Source organism: Hippocampus zosterae, chromosome 1 (genome assembly GCF_025434085.1).
Source record: "Hippocampus zosterae strain Florida chromosome 1, ASM2543408v3, whole genome shotgun sequence".
In the NCBI taxonomy this organism is placed as follows: Eukaryota; Metazoa; Chordata; class Actinopteri; order Syngnathiformes; family Syngnathidae; genus Hippocampus; species Hippocampus zosterae.
Genome location: NC_067451.1, coordinates 15,997,577 through 16,023,579, shown reverse-complemented (window position 1 = coordinate 16,023,579; position 26,003 = coordinate 15,997,577). Strand labels below are relative to the sequence as shown.

General features: G+C 44.2%; 1 protein-coding gene across 3 annotated transcripts; it reads left to right on the top strand.

The window, feature by feature from the left end:
- Positions 1 to 11,353: 11,353 nt before the first annotated feature.
- Positions 11,354 to 24,210, top strand: lman2 (lectin, mannose-binding 2). 3 transcript variants are annotated; one of them, XM_052071232.1, is made up of 9 exons: positions 11,354 to 11,443; positions 11,688 to 11,824; positions 13,214 to 13,332; positions 15,424 to 15,541; positions 17,619 to 17,701; positions 18,728 to 18,889; positions 18,967 to 19,081; positions 21,398 to 21,517; positions 22,337 to 24,210. In XM_052071232.1, the coding sequence occupies exons 2-9, from the start codon at positions 11,689 to 11,691 to the stop codon at positions 22,495 to 22,497; spliced, it is 1,014 nt and encodes a 337-aa protein (XP_051927192.1). In that variant the 5' UTR covers positions 11,354 to 11,443; position 11,688; the 3' UTR covers positions 22,498 to 24,210. The 3 variants fall into 3 exon arrangements, with proteins under 3 accessions (XP_051927192.1, XP_051927200.1, XP_051927186.1); XM_052071240.1 differs by lacking the exons at positions 11,354 to 11,443; positions 17,619 to 17,701 and adding an exon at positions 17,754 to 17,833 and having other exon boundaries at positions 11,518 to 11,824; XM_052071226.1 differs by lacking the exon at positions 11,354 to 11,443 and having other exon boundaries at positions 11,527 to 11,824.
- Positions 24,211 to 26,003: the final 1,793 nt, after the last annotated feature.

The window sequence follows — 26,003 nt, the reverse complement described above, 5'->3', positions numbered from 1 at the left end:
ATACGATAACAGTTTGTACAGTTGGTGCAGAAAGTCATTGAACCATTTTAGGGTGACCAGTAGCAGTATTTGTAGTACAAGAACAGTGACTACGTCAGTGACTGTTTAGGGAGTTAATGGCTAGAGGGAAGAAGCTTGGTTTGGTTTGGTTTGGTTTGTTTATTGAACATAAAACATATACAGTAATAATCTGACAGAAAATAAGGTAGATAAAAAAGTAAAAGAAAGAAATCAGTCTTCATTCAACACAGTTATTATGTTCAAGGGAGTAGGATGAAGTAAAAAAACTTATCTAGTCCTACCCCGTTATGTGTTTATATCTACTAAATCATTTTTATATCAATCAGAAAAGAAAAAGTAATAAGAAGTCTCCATTAAGGCTCATACTTTACCCTTAACCGTGATATTTTCACAACTTTTGGTTTGTATCGGGATTATATACATCCTCACCCTGGCACTCTTGTGTCAATTTTCTCTTGTATTCATAATGGATATTGCAATACCTTTCTCTATTTATCAACTTAGTTCTGATTTATCATTATATTTAATGTTTAGAATTTATCATTTTAACTCTGATTGGTGTAGGTTGCTTGTACTATTTTTTTGAATTTGTTTTTGAACTCAGCAAGCGATTTACTCATTTTTAGGTCCGTTTCGAGATTATTCCACAGATTAACACCTTTGCTAGATACACTTCTTTGCTTGATGTTTGTTCTTGTTTTGAGTTTTTTGAATAAGTTGGTACCTCTTAATTCATAGTTGCTTTCACGAATTTCAAAAAACTTCTGAATGTTTTGGCAGAGCAGGTTATTGTGTGCTTTGTACATTAATTGGGCGATTTTAAGCTGTTTAAGTGTCTGCTGGATTTGGTGCGCATGGATCTGTAGCGCCTGCCTGAAGGGAGTAGCTCGAAAAGGTGGTGGGCAGGGTGCGGGGGATCCAGGAGGATTTTCCGTGCTCTTGATTCTTGCAGTGTACAAGTCCTCAAGAGTGGGTAGGGCGGTGCCAATGATTTTTTCCGCCGTCCTAACTGTCCGTTGAAGTCGGATTTTGTCCTTCTTTGTGGCAGCCCCAAACCAAACCGTGATGGAAGAACACAGGATTGATTTGACATCGTCTGCTGGGCCCTTTTCAGGATATAGATGGTGTTGACTTCCCACTTCATGTCCTGGGAGACTGTGATTCCCAGGAACTTGAAGGTCTCGTCATCGTCTCGTTATCATCATGAAAAATAAAACAGCGTTATGAAATAATTTCATCGTTATCGTTGACAAAACCAACACTGGAAAAAAGCAGAAAGAATCGACCAGTTGTTATCAATCTTAGGGGGCTGCCATTTTGCCTTGTACTGCCACTTGCTGTCCACTGAATATGACATCCAAGTGCCTAAGAGCTCAGCTTGCTTGCACACGTTTAGACTAGTCCACTGCAAACTGGACTGTAAAAGTTTGGTGATCGTGTTAAAAACGGCATGAACACTACTCAATAAAAATAATAGCCTGTGTAGGTGAGAATGTAACACTGATTTGTTTTATAAATGGGGTGCCACCTGGATTTGACCCTGATTGGTGTCTATTTGAAATTGAAACCACGCACATTCCTGATAATCAAGCCGTTTCACTACCATCTTTGTGCAATGGATATCAGAAGGCGGCAAATCACGCTTCAAAAATTTGCTGAATCAATGACTACAGGATGTGTAACCAATGCAATGTTATTAGTACGTCACGGGGGATTATAAAAACTGTTTGTGATGACATTTTGCTGCTGAAGAAAATGGTTGTAGGCTCTCTGCGGCACCGTAGTGCGCCTACTTCAAAATGCACATGCGTCGAACTTGGATCATTGCGATGTATCAGTTCTATACTAGACAGCATTGAAAAATCAAACATTTCTTCACACTGTCCTTTTATGGTCGGCAAAACATTTGCATGATGCTACTTGATAAAATGAAAAGCTTCATAACTTGGTTTCCACTTGAGTTTTCTATTTCATATTGTTTCAAAAAGATTTGTCAATAATTGTATTTCATGTGACGTTTTTTTTTTGACCGTCCCACACCTAAAGGCATTCAATCTAATGAACATCATTTGTGAGCTGCTTGATAAACAATTTGCCTATTCTCCAAAATGTAACATGCGAATGAGATTATATAAAAAGCCGAGTATCCTTGTAGGAAAGAATTTGATTCACTTCAAGTGTTTGGGTGAAAAGTTAATGTTCACATTGTTTAGTTCCATGGAATTGTCACGTCCCGTGTTTGCCAGCAGGGGGCAGGCTTTTCCTGCCTACCGCCGACACACCTGTCACCCATCAAGGTCTGATTACACAGGCTTTATCTTTGTGCTCGGGCAGTTGACTTACTGCCGGAGTATTCAACGCCGTGCCAAATCTCTCGATTATTGCCCAAATCTATTCGTTGCCGTGTAGCCTTGTGACTGTGATTGCGCGTCGTTTAATCCACTATTGTCAATTCCTATTGTTACCAACTATATTCCTTGCCATTTTCTCGCAAGCGTTTTCTGTTACTTCCTTTTATTCCTGGTCCTGATTTTGACCAGCGTTTTCTGTTTGTTGCTCCCGGACGGGTATTTTGTGTTTGTATTAAAACTCATTTGTTCTCGGACCATCTTTTCTCTGTCTGCTATTTCGGGGATCCACCTCATTATCTTGTTGTGCACGAAGCAATCATTTTATCGCTTCGGGCACAACGTGACAGAATACTCCGGCCACCCCTGAGGCACCCGCATCATTTCCCACAATGATGAGGGAGCCTTCGCTTCCACACCCCCCACGTTACGGGGGTGAGCACGGGCAGTGTGGGTACTTCCTCCACCAGTGCTCGCTCGTTTTCGACCAGCAACCCTCCCTCTATGCTACTGACGCCGCGAAGGTGGCATATATTATGAGCCTGTTGACAGGTCCGGCGGCGTCATGGGCGATGGCGACAAGCGACGCGAAGCCGAGCCTCCGGTCTTCATTCCACGGCTTCGTGGCGGCGTTTCGCCGGGTGTTCCACCATCCCGTGCGGGGCAGAGAGGCTGAGGGCCGGCTACTTGAACTCCACCAGGGGAGGCGATCGGTTGCGGACTACTCCATCGAGTTCCAGATTCTGGCCGCCCAGAGTGGCTACGGCGACCGGGCGCTGTGCGGACTGTTTCGTCGTGGATTAAACACCGAGCTCAAGGATGAGCTGGCGACTCGCGACCACAGCTCCAACCTGGAGGAGTTAATCGAGCTCTCCCTGCGACTGGACAACCGCCTGAGAGAGAGAAACCGGGAGCGGGGAGGTGATCGTTCTCCGTCCCGGTGTGCCACGTACTGCGGGGAGGAGCCGATGCAGCTGGGTGGCGAAAACGTTGGACCGGAGCAGAGACGGCGCCGATTCAACGATCGGGCTCGGTCTGACAGCTGTCAACGGGGACCTCATGCTGCTCCCAGCCGACCGGAACATTCCCCATCCTCGCCCTCCAAAAACTGAGTCTCGACCCCGCGCAGAGTCCCCCACGCCTCGGCGAACTGACTCCCGGCCGGGACACACCGGGAGACTGGAACTCGAGGGCGAGATATGTGAGGGGTCCCGGTCGCGGCGGGTTAGGGCTCTGATAGACTCGGGGGCTGATGGTTGTTTTATGGATACCGACTTCGCCGCTGACCTGGGCTGTTATGTCGAGAAGTTGGCCGATAAGAGGCGGGTTTGTGATCTCGATGGACGCCTCCTGGGGGTCGTGACGCAAAGAACGGAACCACTAAAACTAAAATTATCCGGTAACCATGTTGAGCATTTACGGTTCTATTTAATGCAGTGTCGTAACGCTCCGGTTATTCTCGGCTTGCCCTGGCTCAGGACTCACAACCCCGTAATTTCCTGGGAGCGTCCGGCAATAGAGAGTTGGAGCCGGAACTGTTATGAGCGTTGTCTAGGATCAGCCGTAGGGCAGCACGAACGTGCCGGTGACGACATCCCCGAAACTATCTGCCTTGACGGAGTGCCAGACTGCTATCATGACTTGCGACAGGTGTTCAGCGAGGATCGCGCACGCTCGTTGCCCCCGCACCGACCCTACGATTGCGCCATAGACCTGCAGGCGGGCGCTCCGTTGCCAACCTCACGGCTGTATCAGGTGTCTAAACCCGAGCGCGAGGCACTCACGGAATACATCAACAGCTCGCTCGCTGCAGGTCTAATTAGACCATCGCGATCGCCGTTAGGTGCGGGGTTTTTCTTTGTTGAAAAGAAGGACAAATCCCTGCGACCGTGTGTGGACTATCGAGGTCTGAACGACATCACGGTAAAAAATAAGTATCCGCTACCGTTGCTAGACTCCGCCTTCGCCCCTTTACAGTCAGCCACAATCTTTTCAAAATTAGATTTACGCAGTGCCTACCACCTGGTTCGCATCCGGAAAGGTGACGAGTGGAAGACTGCTTTTAAGACCCCGCTCGGCCATTTTGAATATCTGGTTATGCCCTTCGGGCTGACAAATGCTCCCGCCGTCTTTCAGAATCTCATCAACGACGTGTTGAGAGACATGCTGAACATTTTCTGTTTCGTCTATCTCGACGATATTTTAATTTTTTCCCAATCAATTCATGAACACAAGCGACACGTCAGACTGGTATTGAAGCGTTTATTAGAGAACAGGCTCTTCGTCAAGGCAGAGAAGTGTGAATTCCATGTACCTGTCATCTCCTTTCTGGGGTTTATTATTGAGCAGGGCAAGCTGAGAGCAGACCCCACCAAGACGGAGGCGGTGACGAACTGGCCAACACCGACTAACCGGAAGGAGTTGCAGCGCTTCTTGGGGTTCGCTAACTTCTACCGTCGTTTTATTCGCGGCTACAGCCAAAAGGTACTCCCGTTGACCCGTCTGACGTCCACAAAAATCCCATTCAAATGGGATTCGGCTGCTGAGTCGGCATTTTCTAGCTTAAAGGCCGCATTCACAAGTCCCCCGGTGTTGCACCATCCTAACCCGGACTTCCCGTTCGTTGTAGAGGTGGACGCCTCGGATTCAGGGGTCGGGGCTGTTCTGTCCCAGCGTTCCCCGGTCGACCAGAAATTGCACCCCTGCGCCTTTTTCTCTCGTCGACTCAGTACAGCAGAGTCCAACTACGACGTGGGAAATCGTGAACTGCTAGCCGTAATCGTCGCCCTTCAGGAATGGCGCCACTGGCTCGAGGGGACTAAGGAACCGTTCACGGTCTACACCGACCACAAGAACTTGGAATATCTCCGCTCTGCTAAAAGACTCAACCCCCGTCAGGCCCGTTGGGCACTATTCTTAACCCGGTTTAATTTCATCCTCACTTACTCTCCTGGCTCTAAGAACACCAAGCCCGATGCCCTTTCCCGTCTCCACGACCCCGTGGAGAGGGACCGGTCACCAGAGACCATCCTCCCGACCCGGTGCATCGTGGGGGCGTTGAGATGGGAGATCGAACAGAAGGTCCAGGAAGCCCTGGATGGTGTCCAGGTCCCGGCTGGATGCCCCGCAGGGAAGTTGTTTGTACCCCCACCTCTGCGCTCGGAGGTGTTGCAGTGGGGGCACGGGTCCAAGGTGGCCTGCCATCCTGGGGTGAACCGGACTGTGCATCTCGTCACCCAGCGGTTCTGGTGGCCGGAGCTTCGGAAGGATGTGGTGGACTATATCAATGCCTGCTCCGCCTGCGCCTGCGGCAAGGTCTCACATAGGCCTGCGGCAGGACTGCTCCAGCCATTGCCCATCCCTCCTCGACCTTGGTCACACATCGCCCTGGATTTCGTCACGGGCCTTCCTCCATCCCGTGGGCGGTCGGTCGTCCTCACCATCGTGGACCGGTTCTCTAAGGCGGCTCATTTTGTTCCGCTGTCTAAGTTGCCGTCTGCACTGGAGACCGCCGACCTCCTAGTCCAACACGTCTTCCGTCTCCATGGGATCCCGATGGACATCGTCTCGGACCGGGGGCCCCAGTTCGTGTCCCGCGTATGGAAGCGGTTCTGCCGATCCCTCGGGGCCACGGTCAGTCTGACCTCGGGATATCACCCCCAGTCCAACGGACAAGCCGAGCGTGCCAACCAGGATCTGGGGGCGGCCCTCCGCTGTGTATGCCTGCGCAGTCCCTCCTCCTGGGTCGACCATCTACCGTGGGTGGAGTACGCACACAACACCCTCGTCTCTTCAGCCACTGGTAGGTCCCCCTTCATGTCGGCCTACGGGTATCAACCGCCGCTGTTCCCGTCCCAGGAAGGACAGGTGGAGGTCCCGTCTGTGCAGCATCACCTCAAGCGAGCCCACCGCGTATGGAAAGAGGCCCGAGCTGCATTGGCCCGCACGGCGACCCGGAACCAGCAGATCGCAGACCGTCGTCGGCGCCCGGCACCTACTTACGTGGTGGGGCAGGAGGTGTGGCTGGCTACGAGGGATCTCCGCCTGGCCGGCACGTCCGCGAAACTGGGGCCCCGATTCACTGGACCGTTCGTGGTCGAGTCCATCGTCAACCCCGTCACGGTCAGGCTCCGGCTGCCGCCCGCCATGAAGGTTCACCCCGTGTTCCACGTTTCCCTGCTCAAACCAGTGGTTTCCAGTCCCTTGGCTCCACCTTCCACTCCGCCCCCCCCTCCGCGGGTCGTCGACGGTGACCCGGTGTACACGGTTCGTACCATCCTGGACTCTCGGCGCAGGGGTAAGGGGTTCCAGTATCTGGTCGACTGGGAGGGCTACGGGCCTGAGGATCGGCAATGGGTGCCCCGCTCCTGGATCCTTGATCCGTCCCTTCTGCGCGACTTCCACGCAGCTCATCCGACCAAGCCGGGTAGGCCGCCGGGAGGCGTCCGTTGAGGGGGGGGTACTGTCACGTCCCGTGTTTGCCAGCAGGGGGCAGGCTTTTCCTGCCTACCGCCGACACACCTGTCACCCATCAAGGTCTGATTACACAGGCTTTATCTTTGTGCTCGGGCAGTTGACTTACTGCCGGAGTATTCAACGCCGTGCCAAATCTCTCGATTATTGCCCAAATCTATTCGTTGCCGTGTAGCCTTGTGACTGTGATTGCGCGTCGTTTAATCCACTATTGTCAATTCCTATTGTTACCAACTATATTCCTTGCCATTTTCTCGCAAGCGTTTTCTGTTACTTCCTTTTATTCCTGGTCCTGATTTTGACCAGCGTTTTCTGTTTGTTGCTCCCGGACGGGTATTTTGTGTTTGTATTAAAACTCATTTGTTCTCGGACCATCTTTTCTCTGTCTGCTATTTCGGGGATCCACCTCATTATCTTGTTGTGCACGAAGCAATCATTTTATCGCTTCGGGCACAACGTGACAGGAATTTTCACACTCTTCCCCAAACCAGAAAAACAAGGCCTCACCGGTTTATGTATTAAGTTGCTATACTTTTATTTGGCCATGGAACCCGACAGGAGTCTGCAATGTTAATTTAATGAGTAATGTAGCAAAATGGAAACACATCACTGCATTACACTTTACTACAAAATTATCGCAATTCTATTGTCATTTGAGAATGTAAAACTTGGCTTTGTATTCAAGGAGTTTCTGAGCTGGAACAGTCCATTAAATCCAATTCATTTCCCTTATGTCATCTACTACCATCTAGTTTAGGGGTCGGCAACATGCGGCTCCGTAGCTACATGTGGCTCTTTCATCTTTATGCTGCGGCTATGCATGACTAGGAAAAATAAATTTTCGATTGTGTATGCGGTTTGGCTCAAAACCGTGTAATACTTATTTTTTGTTCTCTGACTGTACACTAGATAACAGTGTTGCTAACTTGCTATAAAAATAATGTTGAGATAAAAAAGGAAAACGTATCACTTCTTTCTTCAGACCTTGTGCATATTCAGTGATGATCAGCATTCACCTTCTTTAGAGACGTTTGCGAGCACTTGACGTGTCCGCAGACAGATTTGACAGGTGGCATGCGAAGAAAGCCCAGCAACACCAAAACGGCACAATATCTGAACAAAATATTGTATTTGTGTTTCTTCGTGTGTCTAATTGAAGTTGTAAATTGCACGATGATTGTGATCTTGAAATATTACAATAAAAATATGTACATATTATATCATTTTTCCTCACTCAAAACATGCGTCACATTCTCCAACAGCTCGACAAATTGCCGGACAAAATATGCATTTGGAGCCCTGTCGATATTTGGATCCACAAATGCATGTGAGCAGTTATTCCCCACCCATGAGCAATGGACGCTACAGCGTCTTGTTTACTTTGAAACTTAGCTTGGTGTTTTGAGCATGACGTCTTTGATCTATTCGTGAAAGGACATTTTGATTCTCTCCTCTTTCGAGTCAAGTAAAGTCAAGTACAACTTTATTGTCAAATGTGCAGTATGTGCAACATATAGAACAGTGGTCCTCAACTAAAAATGCTGTCGGTCCACTTTTTGTTTTTTTATAAGACCAAGGTCCGGTCCCATGCACGGTGGTCATGGGGAGCAGGGCTATATGCCCATTTAGTATGGTCAAGCCAAGTTTATACAAATCAACGCTACTCACAACCAACCAATAATGGGGTGCATGAAAATAACAATTATTCACTGTGCCAGTACACAGCAAATAATGAGAGGTATTGTGTTGAGGCAAGGGCGGCCCGGTAGTCCAGTGGTTAGCACGTCAGCTTCACAGTGCAGAGGTACCGGGTTTGATTCCAGCTCCGGCCTCCCTGTGTGGAGTTTGCATGTTCTCCCCGGGCCTACGTGGGTTTTCTCCGGGTGCTCCGGTTTCCTCCCACATTCCCAAAACAAGCGTGGCAGGCTGATTGAACACTCTAAATATTCCAGTCTAAATAGTGTGAGGATGGTTGTTCGTCTATGTGTGCCCTGCGATTGGCTGGCAACCGATTCAGGGTGTCCCCCGCCTACTGCCCGAAGACAGCTGGGATAGGCTCCAGCACCCCCTGTGACCCTAGTGAGGATCAAGCGGCTCGGAAGATGAATGAATGAATGTGTTGAGGCAGGAAAACTCTTTTATTTTGTTAAGTTGTGCCTGCTTAATAACAGAAATAGTCCTTTTAGGGAAATAAGACATTTACTTTAACTTTGTTAAACAGTAGTTGTCTTTTTTTCCCTTAATTTAACAAAAGCAAATCAAAATACTCATTTTACCAAAATAAATACTAAAAATGAAAAACAGTTAAAATATTATTTTCATTTGTACAATTCCCCTTTTCAGATCCCCTCTGAAATCATTGAAAAATATATCAGAAGAGGAGTTAAGAACCGTTTTAAATACTGACACAAGGGAGCACAGGAATGTGCAGTGCTGTTCTTCCACTAAAGGTGAATGCAATGTCTGAGGCATGCAAATATTATTTGAGGACGCCATTGGGATGTTCATTTAACATGTTGCGGTGTTCTGCTGTTAAACAGCTGCAAAGATCCCCGGGTAGACGGGAGCAAAACTGCACACAATCGAAACGTCCCGCGGTTTGTCTTGTCCAATTAGGGCCGTTCCCACGGCACACATTTGCTCCGGCACCGCACCATTATATTTTGTTGCGATACATTTTGCACCGCAGCAAATTGTGTGGAGCGTTCACACGTACAAAGCCGCTGAGGCCCACTTGCGTTCACACGGCAGTTTCTGCAGCGGAGAAAAACGACAGAAAACAAACGAGCTGTCGTGTTGGTTCTTTTTAAAACGTACTGTATATACACAACTCAAGCGACTACTGGACCGGAACGTCCTTCTCCTTCTCGGTTTCCGTGCCTTCTGCTCGAGAGTGACCGCCCAAGAAAACGTAAATGAACGATGACTTCAATGACACTCAGAAAAGCAAACACTATTGCGCCAAACAGAAAATCAGGAGAGGAAATCACAAAATAAATTATATGGTGGGCGGGGGGTTGTGAACAAACAACAAAGGAACAAACAACTCTGAGACAGTCCAGTCTCCTACAAAAGGAAAGATGTTACTAGCCAAGTCTTGTGTCGTTATGAATCAACACATTACGGAAGTCCGACAGAGCACAAAAGCAACGCATTCTCGCCATACGTACTCTTCACAAGCATTTGCTCTGGAGCAAATTTAACCCAGTTGCGTTCACACGTGCAAATTTACACCGGTGCTGCTTCGCAAACGAGCATTTGCTCCGGAGCAAATATTTGACCCACCTCCCTGATATTTGGTCCGGTATAAGCTCTTTTCCGGGGGCTACGCCGGAGCTAATTTGCACGTGTGAAGGCTCTACTGGGGCAGCCCAGGCGCAGCACCGGACCAAATCTTGCCGTGTGAACAGCCCTAATGTCTGTGTGTGGCTCTCCTGTGCTGAAGCTGTGAGCACACTGTGGCGTCGCGCATGCGTCTGTTTCCTGACACAGTCATCCATTTTGAATGCGTGGCGCTGATGTATGGGCACACCTTAAGTTCAGAGGAGCCAATCAGGGCATCGTTATCGCTGACATGCCCCAGTCTCCAGTTCGTCAAACATTGTACACACAGAGTCGCACTGCTGCGTCCTCTGCAATACATCTGTTCGTGCACGCAAATAATACAACGGATAATTTTAACAAGCGATCGCGGTAATGCGCAGATTATAGTCCAAAAATACAAAAATGTATAACGTAAAAATCACTTTATAATTTATTATTTTATACAATTTGCCAAGGGTCCGGACAGAGGAGGTCGGCGGTCCGGACAGAGGAGGTCGGCGGTCCGGTCGTGGATCGCGGTCCGCCAGTTGAGGAAAAGGGATATAGAACATATGAAATTACTTCCCTCTCAAACAGACAATAGGACAAAAAGAGGAACCGCTGCGGGGCAGCGCCACCATCCAAAGTCAAGTCAAGTCGAGCCAACAGAAAAATAAATAAATAAATAAAATAAACAAAGAAAAAAAAATAAACAAATAAATAAAATAAACAAAGAACAGTTAACATAAAATGACAAAATAATACAACACAACACATAGACACAGACAGTTGTGCGATCTTAACCACTTTTCCTGCATCCACTTTTTGTTTTAAGCAGTGATAGATGAAAAAGGAATGAATCCAAGTGTCCTTTTCACGAGTGGATCAGAGATCATGCTGAAACTGCTTCAAACAACAAAGCATATGAGGGAAAGTGGTTAAGATTGCACGATTGTTCGTGTTTTTATGTTGTGGTTATTATTTACTTTATGTTAACAGTTTTGTAAAGCGCATTGTTACAGCTGTAGCTGTTGTGAAAGCGCTTTATAAAAATCAGTATGTATTGTATTGTATGTTTAAAAACAGACACCGCACACACGTCACAGACGGCAGGTTACAGTCCTGCTTCCTCGCTACTCATTGGCTAAAACTTGAAAGGCTGGTTCTCTTTGATTGGCTTATATAGTGATGTGCTTGTCTCCAATTGGCACGTATACCTTGTACCCTGAAATTGGGTTGTGTATACAAAAACACACAGAACTGGACTATTGATCTAGTAAAACGGTTAGATTTCAGAGGTAAAGTCTTGAATACTAAAATTTAAAATAACAAATACAATTATAGAGCGGATGAGTATACAATTGAAATTAAAATTATTTCGCCTTGAGTGAGGAAGTATGAGAGGACTCTTTCGCCTGTTGGTTATTTCTTGCCGGAAAAGAGTAACAGACGTACCGGCTTCTACACAGAGTTTACGAGTAGTATTTTGAAGACTACAGTATCTGCTTTATTTTATTTTGACCAACAGACTTTTTGTTGCAGCATGGCGAATTTTACAGCGTTTGTCGGCTGTGTCAGTCTCCTTCTCGCGGCTCTGCTAACGGTAGTCTGTGGAGACATTACGGATGGCAACACAGAGCACCTTAAACGAGAACACTCGTTGATGAAACCCTACCAAGGTAGGAAGACGGCAAACTTTAGTTGGCTCATGTTTCCTTTACAACTTCGGACATAGTTTAAAACGCTCCCCCCAGATACATTATATTCGTCGGTGTATGTCCTTAATTTGTTGTGTGGATAACCAGTAATTACGCGGTTGGTTTTCACTCATTTTGTAATTCCATAATGGTTATGTTAAAATTCGTCGCTGAATTTCTTTGAACCTTTTAAAACGTGACGGTGATTTTGTGTGATACGATATAGTATTAGTCATACAAACTGATCTAAAAATGTCCACACATTCCTGTTCAACTGTCAGAATGTTCTATGTATATCGTAATCTTGAGTCAACTTTATTGTCAAATGTGCAACATACAGCACAGATGAGATTTCTTTCCTTAGGAGAGAGAGAGGCCGCTGCGGGTGCCCGCACAGCCATAAGAAAACAGTTAAAATAAAATGACAAAATAATACAACACAACACATAAGACACAGACAGTCGTGCAATCTTATGCTAAGTCGGGAGAAATGCTATGTAAAAGCGTGCATTTGGGAAATTGAACACATACACACTTCCATATAAAGTCTACTGTGCAGGTTAATATATGTATTGGGTTTGTTAAAAAATAAACAGGAAGAGGACCTTGGAAAGAAATCGTATATTAAAATGCAATATTGAGGTGGTGGAGGGGGGCACACTTAGATTACGTTTCCAAATCATTCAGCTCGAGTTTCAAACTGAAATTAGGGTTTCAAAATAAGGTTTTAAGATGTGGTAAGGCTATCAAATAAAAGTTCAAAGTAAGGATTTCAAGCCTCTATCAGGGTTTCAAGCAAGGTTTAGGGCTAAACAGTCGGGCTCCAAGACCAAGATAGGGTTCAAACCCGGGGTTGGAGTTTCAAATTTGGGTATTGGATTTCAAATTTGGGTGAGGATTGGGAAACAACCGTAGGATTAGGATTAGCGTTTTATTTAATTATTTCATGATCACGCTGGTGCTTCAAACAATGTTTATGCCTTCACAAAAGGCGGTTCAAGCCTCAGTCAACCAATGCCAATGGTAATTGCAGTTGTTTTTTTTTTCTTAACAAACGCAATATCAATTGTATTTGATTATTTTTCAAGGTCCTTTTAAATATTTTTTCTTAAAAACAATTAACTCATCTTGATTACAAGAAAAAATATCAGATCTATTACATTTTTATGATGTTTAGATGAAGAAAAATTAAGCATTATTAAGATGAAAGGTAGTTTATTTCTCTCCTAAAAATAACAGGTATAAATTAACTATATACTTATGGCCTTGTAAGTATTCACCATGATCGCATAATTTTGTCACACAAGTGTGTTATAAACATATATGCTGTCTCATATTTATCATCCAGTTGTACTGTATGTTGTATATTAGGCGTGGGCAGCAGCCCATCCAGCCAGTGGGACTTCTCGGGGAGCACATTAGTGACCAGCTCGTACGTACGACTCACTCCGGACGAGAGAAGCAGACAGGGGTCCATCTGGAATACTGTCGTGAGCACTTTTTTTTTAAATTCTGCTGAATGGAGCCAAATAATTTACCAATTATTTTTGTTGCATCCAGCAATGTTTCCCCACCTTTTCCTCTAAATTACACTGATTAGACCCTAAATATAGTGTATAATTGTACCGTAATATAAACTCTCTTCATAAAAGCTATATTTCCTTGGGCCTGACTGATTCCGATGTTTAGCAGAAATATAATTCCAATAATCAATTAATCAGATAATTCGTTTTAAAAATGTATAATGAATAAATTAACATTTTTTTTTTGTTTCTCAATGCTTCCAACAACTCAGAAATGAATTAAATGCATACCATTTGACTGGTTTAAAATAATGTCTCCTTAAGTATTTCTTTAACATTTTAAAAGAGAAGGATTTTAAAGTACATACACATTAAAAAAAAGCATGAACTGAATATCATACATATCTTTAGCCTTAGACCATAGATGTCATTTGCATATAAGCAAATGATTTACTGACAAAAACATCCATCCATCCTACAGTGGTTAAAAACTCTTTTTTTCTCTGTCTCTGTCTCTCGCGCTCTCTCTCTCTCTCTCTCTCTCTCTCTCTCGCTCTCTCTCTCTCTCTCTTGCTCTCTCTCTCTCTCTCTCTCTCTCTCTCTCTCTCTGTCTCTCTCTGTAACTCAACTGTATTTATAGAGCACTTTCAAAACAAATCGGTAACAAAGATGGTAGAAAGCACCGAATCTGAGTCATACTGAGTCGAATGCCAAAGAATACTCTCTGTGTATGTATTGCTTGCTAGCAAGTTGCTATGTATGCACGCTGCACAGTAAATAATAATTGCTGTTTTACATGTTGGCTCACAGTCACACGAGAACTGGAAGAGTGACTTCATCCTCTCACTAAGGATGCTTATTGGATTGTCGGAGCTCCATGTAGGGGACAAACGGAGCACGGGCATCCTTCCGCGCAATTCCGACTCTAACCAGGATTAAGATAAGAGAAGATAATATAATATAAGATAAGATAAGAAAACCTTTATTAGTCTCGCAATGGAGAAATTCCCAATTCACAGCAGCATAGTTATGAAGGGAATAAGTAGAACAACAAAATATAGGAGCTGCTGGAAAGGCAGCCACTCTCGCGGCGACATTTTGAAGTCAAAATAACAAAAACAACACAACACATAGGATACAGACAGTCGTGCAATCTTTTCTGCATACACTTTGTTGTTCTGAATCAGTTCTAGATGAAAGAGGAGAGGATCAAAGTGTCCTTTCACCAGTGTCAGAGACGTCATGCTGGAAATGTGCACACGTCTGCTACAAGCTAAGTTTTGAAAGCAAACACGAAGAAAGAGATTAGATGACTTCTCCTGTCCCACGCAATCCGCTTCAAACTCCAAGCCGCGACTCCCAGTTCCAAATCCGCATCGCCGCTCCGCGCTAACGCTCCTTACTTCTCATCGTCGGCTCCTCAAGACTTACATCCATCCAGCCGCAGACCGTTCAATAGCACTGATCTCTCCGCTGAACAAAGCGGTGCAGTGAAATTGCTGCCCATTACAGGCACAAGACACAAGCGCCCCGGGACTGTCCAGCAACGACAGTCAAATGGCGCCGACATTCCTCCCAGTCAAAAACAGTGCTGGTATACCCATGCTGCAGAGAAGGCGCAACCACCAAGCACAGAGTCTCCTCCTTGATGAATGTCGTGGCCAAAAAATGCTGAAAAAAGTCCACATCAGGTCCACACGACGTAACAACAAACACAAAGTGACAAAACAAACACAAAAACAACAAAAAAAGGAAGGCTCATGAGAGCACTTGCCGACGGCTGCCTACTCGGGCGCCATCTTGACTTCTCTGTTTCAATTTCAATTTAATCACAAAGATTAACCGTTTCATGAGAAATTAAGACTACATCGGTGTTCAATCGGGGAAAATATGGCTGATTATGTTCCCTTTGAAAAGGGATCAAATCAGCCCGCAGTCGGTATTTTCAGTACAATGTTTTCAGTCACCTTTTATAACTGTGTAATGAAATGAAAAACAGTGTTTAAAAAGTTAGCTCTAGTGGTCGTTGAAAGCTTTTTGTGATGTCTTGTTATCCAGCCGTGTTACCTGAAAGACTGGGAGATGCATGTCCACTTCAAAATCCATGGGCTGGGCAAGAAGAATCTCCACGGTGATGGCATCGCTTTATGGTACACGAAAGACAGACTGCGTACTGGTAAGCATGGCTGCTGGTCTCACACTTTTTTCACGCTGCTTTTTGCGGGAATCTACGGTAAGTTTTAAGGCATCATTTTTAGGCGACGGAATTGCTCCAATGTGAACACGCTGAAGGTTCTGTAGCAATAACCTCAGAAGGATTAGTAATGAATTTATAGCTTGCCCTGTTTTAAGGTGCCATGAAACTCTGTTAATGTCAGCCATTAAAAAAAAAGAGAGAGAGAGAGAACCTCTTCAGTGCCAGCCAATTTAGAGCATTATGACTGATCTTTCAAGGCAGAATATTGTGTTTTATGACTATGCAAACACTGCAAATGGCTGGCAACCAGTTCAGAGTATACACCGCCAACTGCCCAGAGTCAACTGGGATCGCCTCAAGCACGCCCGCTACCCACGTGAGGTTAAGGCAGTTCGGATAATAGATTGATGGATGGCTCAACTCAACTCCTGAATTAAACTGTATTTATAGAGCACTTTCAAACAGCCATCGCTGCACACAAAGTGCTGTTCAATGGAGCAACTAACATACACAACAGTAAAGCAACAAATCAGTAACAAAGACGGTAGAGAGCACCAAACACTATAAGTAAGATCATAATTTGGGTCCTGCTGAGTCAAATGCCAAAGAATACAAGTGAGTTTTGGGGCGGGTTTTAAAGATGGGCAGCGAGGAGGCTTGCCGAATGTTCAGTGGGAGGTCATTCCAGAGAGAGGGACCAGCAACGGTAAAGGACTGATCCCCTCTGAGCTGCAGTCGAGTTCTTGGTACTTCTAATAATGTCTGGTCCGCAGACCTGAGGCAAGTGTGTAGGGGCCTATGTAAACACAGAAACTACCAAAATGAAAGATTAGACTCTGTTCTTTGATCACACGCCCACATCTTCTACCATATTTTACGATTGCTAATCGGAGGTTCAAAATGGGTTGGTTTCACCTAAATCACCTATTTAGGACCAAAAAGCACAGAAAACTAACTTCTGGTGGGATTATACATATTAGGGCATTAGGGTGACTTTTATGCAAATCATTTTTGCTTTAGTGATGTCTCAAACATCTGAACAGTGCGATGAGAATGGGATTTTAATGACAAAGTTATATATTTTGGAAAAAAAATCCCCAGTGTAAGAAATTTACATTTGACAAACTTTTCCAACTATTTGTACGCTATGTAGTAGTAATACATTACTAGTATTTAGTAGCGTGTGTGTGTGCATGCATGCCATGCTTATATATGTTCGTGGGTATGCACAATACAATCCCTCTTTATGTTGGATACATGTGTTCATTGCTTCTATTTATAAATTAAAATCATCATCATCTTTTTAACACTCTTTGCTGTATATTGCATTCCATAACGTGAGGTGACAAACACTTATCAATCACGAGGTGCTTGAAAGATTCACTGATACATGGTGATCGCGTCCAAAAGAGCTACATACTGCCATCTGCTGACAAAAGTATTTTTTTATTTTATTAATTAATTTTTTTACAGATGTGTTTAGTCAGTCACAGGTCACATACGGTATATAGACATTTACACTCACATGCGCACTGTCACTGAGTCGCAACTAAACCCTTCTTGCATGGAAATAATAGTTATGACAGGCATACCACTAATCAGAAAATGTGCTCATGCCCTCAGAGTTTTATGGTCACAGTGATTGTAGGGAGGGAAAGCGAGAGAGGGGCTGTGAGAGACAGAGTCAGTTGGGCAGATTGAGCTTCAAACGTCTCTGATACAGGGCGTTGTTGTCTTGGTGAAATTGTCTCACAGAGTGTTTAAACTTTCCATCTCGTTAGTAGTACTCGCTCATTGGTGAACGTGTTTAACATTTCTGAACATATCGGCTGACCGAGTTGGATTCAGGGGGGCAATTCTTTTTTCTTTCAAAAGTTCCAAGGACATTTTCATCTTGAGCAGCATTAGCCCCAAACCTTTGAATACACTAATGATACAAACCGCATATAAAGAATGAAGTTAATTTTTCCAATGGTAAACGATTTTCTTCTTCGTTGTTCCCGAAGTCGCCACAGGAGCATACTGCTGTGTCACATGCTCTCTGCCTCCATCATAGGCTCGGTGTTTGGGAACCAGGATCAGTTTCTGGGTCTGTCCATTTTTCTGGACACCTTCCGCAATGACCTGCAAGGCTTGGACGTAAGTGTATGGCGCACGCTGCCCCGCCATTGACCACCTCCTCTCTCCTCAGGGCCTGTCTTCTCTGAACACGCTATCTTCCACGGCCTGGCGGTTTTTATCGATACGTACTCAAATGATGATTCGGCTGACGTGAGTGCTGACCTTTTTGTCAGCATGTTGTCGCCAGTTTCATGTTTTAAGTTAAAGCGCCACTCCCATGTTTTCCATTCATCTTGCGTTCTTGTCTTTTCTTTTTCGATGAAGCGGCCATTTTACGGTTATCTCCAAAGTTCCCCTAAGGGCCTGTCCGAACCAGTTTGTCTATACACACGCATGAGGAATGAGTTGGATGGAAGAAGTTGTCACACCAGTATGTTAAAAAGGTGTTGGTCAATGGTGAAAAGATTCTCAAAAGTTATGTTTTTGCATTCAAGATTGTGTGCATTAAAATAATACAATTGATATATTCTTGTTTAGCCCTTTTTAGTGGGGCGGAGGTGTTTGGGCAAGGCATTGTTCGCCTGGGGTGCAAATCTAGCCAGGACTGGCTCTCGGCTCTTGGTATTTTATTTTCTGGTGCAAATGGCTCCTTAAATATTTTAGGGAGCAACTTGAAAATCCCCACAAAAGTCTCAGAAGAACCTAAAAACATTTGAAATAAAATTTAAATTTGGTTTTGCTTAGCAAGCTGACATTTTGTGAGACATGTCTATTAAGAGTCCACAGAATAGACACAGCCATTCAGCCATGAACTGAAGTGGCAATTTCCAGGTGTCATTCAAAGATGAACTCAACCTAAGAGATTTTGACTGATTGGTATTGAATTTGATCCATAAAAAAACACACACACACACACACACACACACACACACACACAATATGTTTGCATGGTCTGTGCGTTTTACGATGTTTCACCATTGCTTTTTGTGATGTTGCAGCAAGCATCATCTCTCAGCATTTTCTCTCACTTTTTATATGAATTGAAAAAATGCATATGTCACTGTTTGAAATGACTCCATTCTGTGTTCTCATTGGCATTCTCAGCGTTCCTTCCCGTACATTTCGGCCATGGTGAACAACGGCTCTGTGAGCTACGACCATGGCAAAGATGGACGCTCGTCAGAGCTGGGGGGTTGCTCGGCTGAGATCCGCAACCGAGAGTTTGACACCTATCTCGCCATACGCTACTCCAAAGGGAGACTTACCGTACGTATCGTATGACAAATGTCGAGTCGTTCAACACGAAGCTTGAAGTGCTCTGATGCGTTGTTGCTGCTCTGCAGGTGATGATGGACGTGGACGACAAGAACGAGTGGAAGGAGTGCATCGATATTGGAGGCGTTCGTCTTCCCACGGGATATTTCTTTGGTGCCTCAGCAGCCACTGGAGATCTTTCTGGTTTGTCACTTTTACGAATGGTGTCATCAAATATTTGGCACAGTATCATAAAAATGAAAAATTGTAACATTATTTTTTTTAAATGTGCTTAGTCATCAGAATTAAGTTCTTGAAGATTACATTTGATTCCAAGAAAAATTATTCATAAATTATATTACAAAGGAAAAAGTGCATTGTGAGGAAAAGGTAGAAATAGCAGTTTCTTTGTTGTTTTAATCTACTACCAAAAAGTTGTAATGCTCTTTTAAGAAAAAATAGTGATGCTATGTAAAAAAGAAAAAGGTGCAATATCACAACACTAAAATTAAAGTACTTCCACGATACAGTAAATAAAGTAGCACTGTTTTTTCGAGCAACAATAATGTGGTAGATAATAGAAATGTCTAAGAAAAGTCACAATACAAAAATTTATATGATGAAAAAAAAATCCTTCACATAAATGCCCAACATTAGGAGGACAAACATTACAAAAATAAAAACAAAACAAAGAACTTGCAATGGTGTGACATTTTTAAAAATTTGGGGAGATTTGGCTTTTCAATGAAATGTATGGAAAATGTAAAAAGTTCACGCTGCAGTGACATCATATCATGAAAAGTAGGACATTTAATTCAATTAAATTGTATTTATAGAGCACTTTTGAACAGCCATCGACGCATCCAAAGTGCTGTACATGGAGCAATTTAAACATATACAATAAACAGTAAAACAAATCGTTAACAAATACGGTAGAAAGCACCGAACAGTAAAACCAAGAACAAATCTTAAGTCATGCTGAGTCGAATGCCAAAGAATACAAGTGAGTTTTGAGGAGGGTTTTGAAGATGGGCAGCGAGGAGGCTTGCCGAATGTTCAGTAGGAGGTCATTCCAGAGAGAGGGACCAGCAACAGAAAAGGCCGATCCCCTCTGAGCCTCAGTTTAGTTCTTGGTACTTCTAATAATGTCTGGTCCGCAGACCTGAGAAGTAAGATGGCGCAAGGTCATTTAGAGATTTGAAAACAAATAAGCGGATCTTGGAAAATAACTCTAAAATGTATGGGGAGCCAGTGAAGGGATGCCAGAGTAGGCGTTATGTGCTCAGTCAAGAGAAGGGCAGCGGCATTCTGGACCAGCTGAAGGCACTTAATGGAGGACTGGCTGACTCCAAAGTAAAGGGAATTGCAGTAATCGAGCCGCGATGTGACACAGGCATGAATTACTGTCTCAAAGTGTTCATGAGAGAGGAAAGGTTTTACTTTGGCCAGCTGTCTAAGGTGAAAGAAGCTGGATTTAACAACGGCACCAATTTGCCGGTCAACTTTGAAATCACTGTCCAGTTTAAGGCCCAAGTTTGAGACTGTTGACTTAAGATCAGAATCAGAATCAGAATCATCTTTATTGGTCAAGTATGTAGAACACACAAGGAATTTGTCTCCGGTATAACACGCTGCATTAGTATCACCGTAAACAACAAAATCATTGAACCATTTTAGAGTGACCAGTATCACCTCTGTCTTCTTTTCATTGAAATTCAATAATTTTTTGGAAAGATGCACTGGTGACATTCTCATCTCAAACAATTCATTGAAACAAAAGTGAACTACGATGGTGGGTACACCACAGCAAAAAAAGGTCAATGTCTCAAGAACTCGTCATGTCCCCTTGAGCATAAATTTCACCTTGTTCACAAGTCGACGTATTTTCCAGTGTGGCATGACGCCCCACTCTTCTTGAAGGGCAGCCTTCAGGTCATTGAGGTTTTAGGGTGCAGAGTTTCGAGCCTCTACACGGCGACTCAGTTGATCCCACAGGTTTTCAATCGGATTCAGGTCTGGAGAAAGTGCAGGCCATTCATTTTGAGGTACACTGGTCTCCAACAGCCGTTCCTTGATGATGCGACCTTGATGACCTGGGGCATTGTCATCCATGAAGAAGAAAGTAGGCCCTTGTTGTTCATATCGGGGTATAATCACTGGATGAAAATGAATACTGTGACTCCTCACAACTTAGCAGAAGCACTGACCTTTGTGAGTAGTCTATCCAAAACACTCTCCCCTTGCCCCTCCCGCTTAGAGCGCGTATTTTGTTTTTGATGAGACATAGGTCAGATGAGCATGACCTACACACACTGACTTATATCCTCAGACGAAAGAGGTCCGGGTTGAATTGGAATATTTGGAATTGTACTGTTCACATTCAAAGAAAAAAAATCAGGCACATGCCACACAGGAAAAAAAATACTTGAATTGACTTTCGGCGTGAACATCGCCTTTGCTTTTGGCGGTGTACCAAATGAAGTGTGAGGTGTGTCTTAACTTCTGTCTTCCTTTTGGTAGACAACCATGACATCATCTCAATGAAGCTGTACCAGCTAATGGTGGAGCACACGCCCGAGGAGGAGAACTTGGATTGGACCAAGATCGAGCCAAGTGTCGGCCTGCTCAAGTCGCCCAAAGGTTTGTTCGTTGGGGATGCCGGTGCGAAGTAGGGCTGGGCGATAGTCTTCCTCCCATTCACGTCCTTCCAGATCTTACTGTCATTGCCCATTGCAGTCCCCCAGCAGAACGATGGGGTTTCCAGGGAGACTTCTCCAAGGACTTCAAAAAAGGGTGGTTACTCTGAACTGCTGCTTGGTGCACAGTCACAAACAACAGTCACGACCCATCCCTTCACCCGAACCCCAACGTACGGCAGGCGGGGATAAGTACTGTTAACCCACACCTGTTCTGCGCCTCTCACCATGGGCAACTCCAGAGTGGAAGAGTGTCCAACCCAAGCTAGCCCCAAAGGCGAGCCCGACAATATTTAGTCGGAACCTCTCTGCTTTGTACACCATCTCGGGCTCCTTCCCTGCAAGAGTGGTGACATTCCATGTCCCTAGAGTTAGTATCTGTTGCCGGGGATCTCACCGCCAAGGACTTTTGCCATCACCCAGCTTACAGGTCACCCGACCCCTTTCGGCCCTCCCACAGGTACTGAGCCCGTAGGAAGGGTGACCCACTTTCCCATGGATGCCCGGCCATTTTCCGAGCACTTGAGCAACTATTTTTTAAAAAAAAAAACAACCCCTCCCTACAAACACTCAACATGCGCACAACACCGTATTCTTTGTGTAAGCAGTGTTCATCAGCAGACACGCACTTTGTACTTTAGAAGCTACCAAAAAAAAAGTGCTGCCAAATGAATCGAATTTGGCAATAAAATCCCTGAATTGCATGATGACGTTGTTTTTGTTTTTTTCTTCCCATCACTGCATAACGCGATTCTCACCATAGACAATATCGACGACCCGACGGGCAACTTCCGTGGCACGCCACTGACGGGCTGGAAGGTGTTCCTGCTCCTGCTCTGTGCGCTGCTGGGCATCGTGGTGTGCGGTGTGGTGGGCGCTGTGGTCTTCCAGAAGCGTCAGGAGCGAAACAAGAGGTTCTACTGAGGAGCTGAGGAACAAACATCCACTGGGGGGAGGGAGAGCTTGTGGTGAACTGTTGAAGCACATTTTAATGTGAATGTGAATCTTTTTCTTTTTTTATTGTCAAAAGATTGTACTGATATTTTGGTTGGAAGCAATGCTCTTTTCTTTCTTTGGACGATTTTTGGAAGGGGGCTGTTTTGCTGCCATTTTTTCATTACTATGGAAACAGCACAACTATCAGCACTGGCATTTAGATTTTTTTTTTTTTACGTATACATCTGTGTTCTAAAACTCAAAGTGAGTTGTTGGTTTTCCACCTTAAGTGTTCAAGTGAGGTAGACGATTCTTTTTACCACAGCCGAAAACCGCTCTTAAGTGTGTGAAGAAGTGTGCTGACTCCACTTGAAAATGTGTTATAAACAAACATTGTTTGTTTAAGCAAAATAACAGTGATCCACTCACAATTCAGACAGTTGTCTTCACCTTTGAGACAAAATGGCTGTCTTTGAGCAAGTGTTCAATTGGAGTACACATTTAAGTACACTTAAATTGTTTACCATGACATAAAACCATCTTTAAACATGTTTAGAAGTATCCTCCCATTGATCCAAAATGAGATTTGAATAATCTCAACATTGTTGAAACCAAACAAAAGTGGCCCACTCAAAATGAGATAATTGCGTTAAACTTTTTGCAAAAATGCTGTATTTCTTTCCCTTTAATTGTTCAAATGCAGTAAAAGGGGCTTAATTCTTTGTGACATATAAAACCACTGTAAAATTGTTTGAAATTCTTCTGATGGGTGATTTAGAATGACATTTGAATAATCCTAGCATCATGAGTTAAAAGTATTTTTTTGCAAAATGTGCTGTTTAAGCTGCAGTGTCCTCTTTTGCCTCCTGGAGGGGTTTGTTTGGGTGATTGTAACAGCTTGTAGTTGGTCACTTGGATGTAAAATAATTGAAATAGTGTGCTGTCTGCACTCTCGAGCATTCATTGATTAAGATTCATGTCCTCAAAAAGCGCCGTTGTACATGTTAAAAGCTGTGCCGGCAGTGATTGAAAATTACATTTGAAAGTTTTTTTTAAGTCTTGACAAAATCTTTTCTTTCATGTTTGAGCCAAAATTGCCGTCTTTGGTGTCTCGATGGAGGAAAGGGAGTTTGCCCAAAGAGACACCCTCCAAAAAGTGTTCTGATGCTTTGAAATAACATTTTAATACGCAAAGCATAGTGAAGAGTCAACAAAGAAGTTAAAAGCATTATGTTGTCTTCCACCTTTCGGGCTTTGGTTTCTCCAGCTATAAACAATCTGTGTGCACTAGCGTCAGAATTTCTCAAAGTTGTTTTGTCTCCCAGTCGACCTTTACTAGTGGCCAATTTTGATAGAAGAAGAAATGAGCTTTTCTTTCCAAAACAGGTGTAACCATGTTTAGCAAATGTGTAAGTGTCAGATCTGTCGAAAAAAATGTGCTGAAACATGATTGCGTTATCAAAATGAATTGTGTGGCTTTGTACTGTTTTTTGTTTGTTTATTTTTTTGGGGGGGAGAGGGGTTATCGAATGTGTCTTTATGGTGACATTACCGTAATTTTTTGGCAGCAGCACGTGGTCTTTACGCACTGTTGGGGGATGATTTTGCAGCAACATCGCCTCCTTATCACTAGAAAACACAGAGGATGGAAAACTAGAATAAAAACTCACCGATACACTTGGTGACATATTTATACATAAATTACTATTTGTTTGTTTTTACTATTCACACCTGCGTTTTTATGTGTTGTTTCTTTACCACCCATAAGCACTCAGCTCTTCTGAACGATACATGTAAAAATTATGCTTGCCCAAATGCTAATAAGAAATCGGACCAAATGTCCTCTGCTGTCCGTCTTTGTTTTTCCACCGTCTCTTTTTAATTTACATGGCAACAAATTATAAATTAAAATTTGTAAAACAAAAAGAGAAAAAGCAGCATTCAGGTAAAGGTTTTAGCTTGTCTTTAGCGAAGATTGGCATGAAGAATAACCAAGTGCCTCAGCTTTGAGGGGTTGATCCTGTTTCTCCTCTCTGTTAATATTTGCCCTGTTTTGGAGAAGATTCTCTCTGTGGGGACAGATGTTGCGACAACACACAGCCAACACAAAATGGATGAAAATCCCTTGCAATCATTTTACCCAGTTCCTCGTCAATTGTGTTCAGTTTTGCTGGTTTTATAGCTTTTTGCATAAAGTGGCTCATAGAGCTCTGGGTTGTACATCTAGGCAGTTGTGACTTTGCAGCAGCAGCAACAGTTGCAGACACACTAGCACCTTCATTAATAGGTTGTTCCCTTGCTTGTCTTTTCTCTTCAAATTGTACTGATGGGTGGACATTTCTGATGTGCCTGTGCAGGTTATTTGTGGAGCCTGATCTATGGGATATTTTAACCTTGCACAGTCTACACGCTGCCTTTGAACTATCAATTAAATTGAAATGAGTCCATATTTCACTGCGTTTCCTATCCATATTCTCACCTTTCCACTTTCCACCGTGTTGTTCTTTTTCACTAACGCGCTATCTCGTCTCCTCGTCTGTCTTGTTCGCGTGCTGCTCAGTGTGCTGCTGTGCGTCTCTTCTCTAACCCCTCCCCCTTCTCTAAACTGCAGCGCGCGCGCGTGTGTGTGTGTGTGTGTGTGTGTGTAAGTAACCCTCCCCTTCCGGCTCCCAATGAGGATCCGGCTCCCAATGAGGTGGGAGCCGGCTCCCATCGTTCACTTCAAAGAGCCGGCTCTGGGAGCCGGCTCGTTCGCGAACGACACATCACTAGTGCACACTGACGGAGGAGAGCACGGAAGAGAAGGCAAGTAACCAGTGTGTGAACTCGGGAGCAGGTGCGCTCGGTTACAAACGCGAGTGCCAGAGAAAATTTTTTGCTGCTTATTAGGGACGGAATGGAGCCACAGTTGAAAAGCAAGCGGAATGACATCCTGTTCATTCGTCTGTATTTCACCGCTGTCGTTGAAATCACTGGACGGAGAGGCGCGTTACGTTTATAAGTTGAACAAGCCAAACACACCAGCAACCAATTCGTCCCTGATTACGTTTCGGAGCTCAGGACAGCGACCGAGCATTAACCACAGGAAAAAGGTAGCCGTGCGTAAAACCCGCACGTAAATGTTTTAGTGTTTAATAAAGTGGACCTGCACCCCCGTACCACTAATGCAATATTATTATGGCCTCAGCCATCATTTAAGTTAGCCATCTCTGAGTTACTGTATAGTGTATTTATTATTTGACCTCGTGATATCTGTAGTATGACAATGTATCCACTAGGTGGTAACATCGTTTTGGATAAAATACACGTATGCGGGTTGCCTGATGAACTTTTTTTTCCAGAGTAATATTTTAAATTTGAATAAATTAATAATGATGGCTCTTTACTGAATGACGTGACTGTGTTCTTCAACAGTTTACCTGGCACATCGCACAGTCGTGGCTATGTGATCTTCCAGCAGGCAATATTCAAACAAAATTCATTAATCCTCTAAG

Coding starts and splice junctions, on each gene's coding strand:
- lman2 (XM_052071232.1), top strand. CDS start 11,689: ATGGCGAATTTTACAGCGTTTGTCGGCTGTGTCAGTCTCCTTCTCGCG. Junction 11,825..13,213: donor GTTGATGAAACCCTACCAAG/GTAGGAAGACGG, acceptor GTTGTATATTAG/GCGTGGGCAGCAGCCCATCC. Junction 19,082..21,397: donor AGCCACTGGAGATCTTTCTG/GTTTGTCACTTT, acceptor TCCTTTTGGTAG/ACAACCATGACATCATCTCA.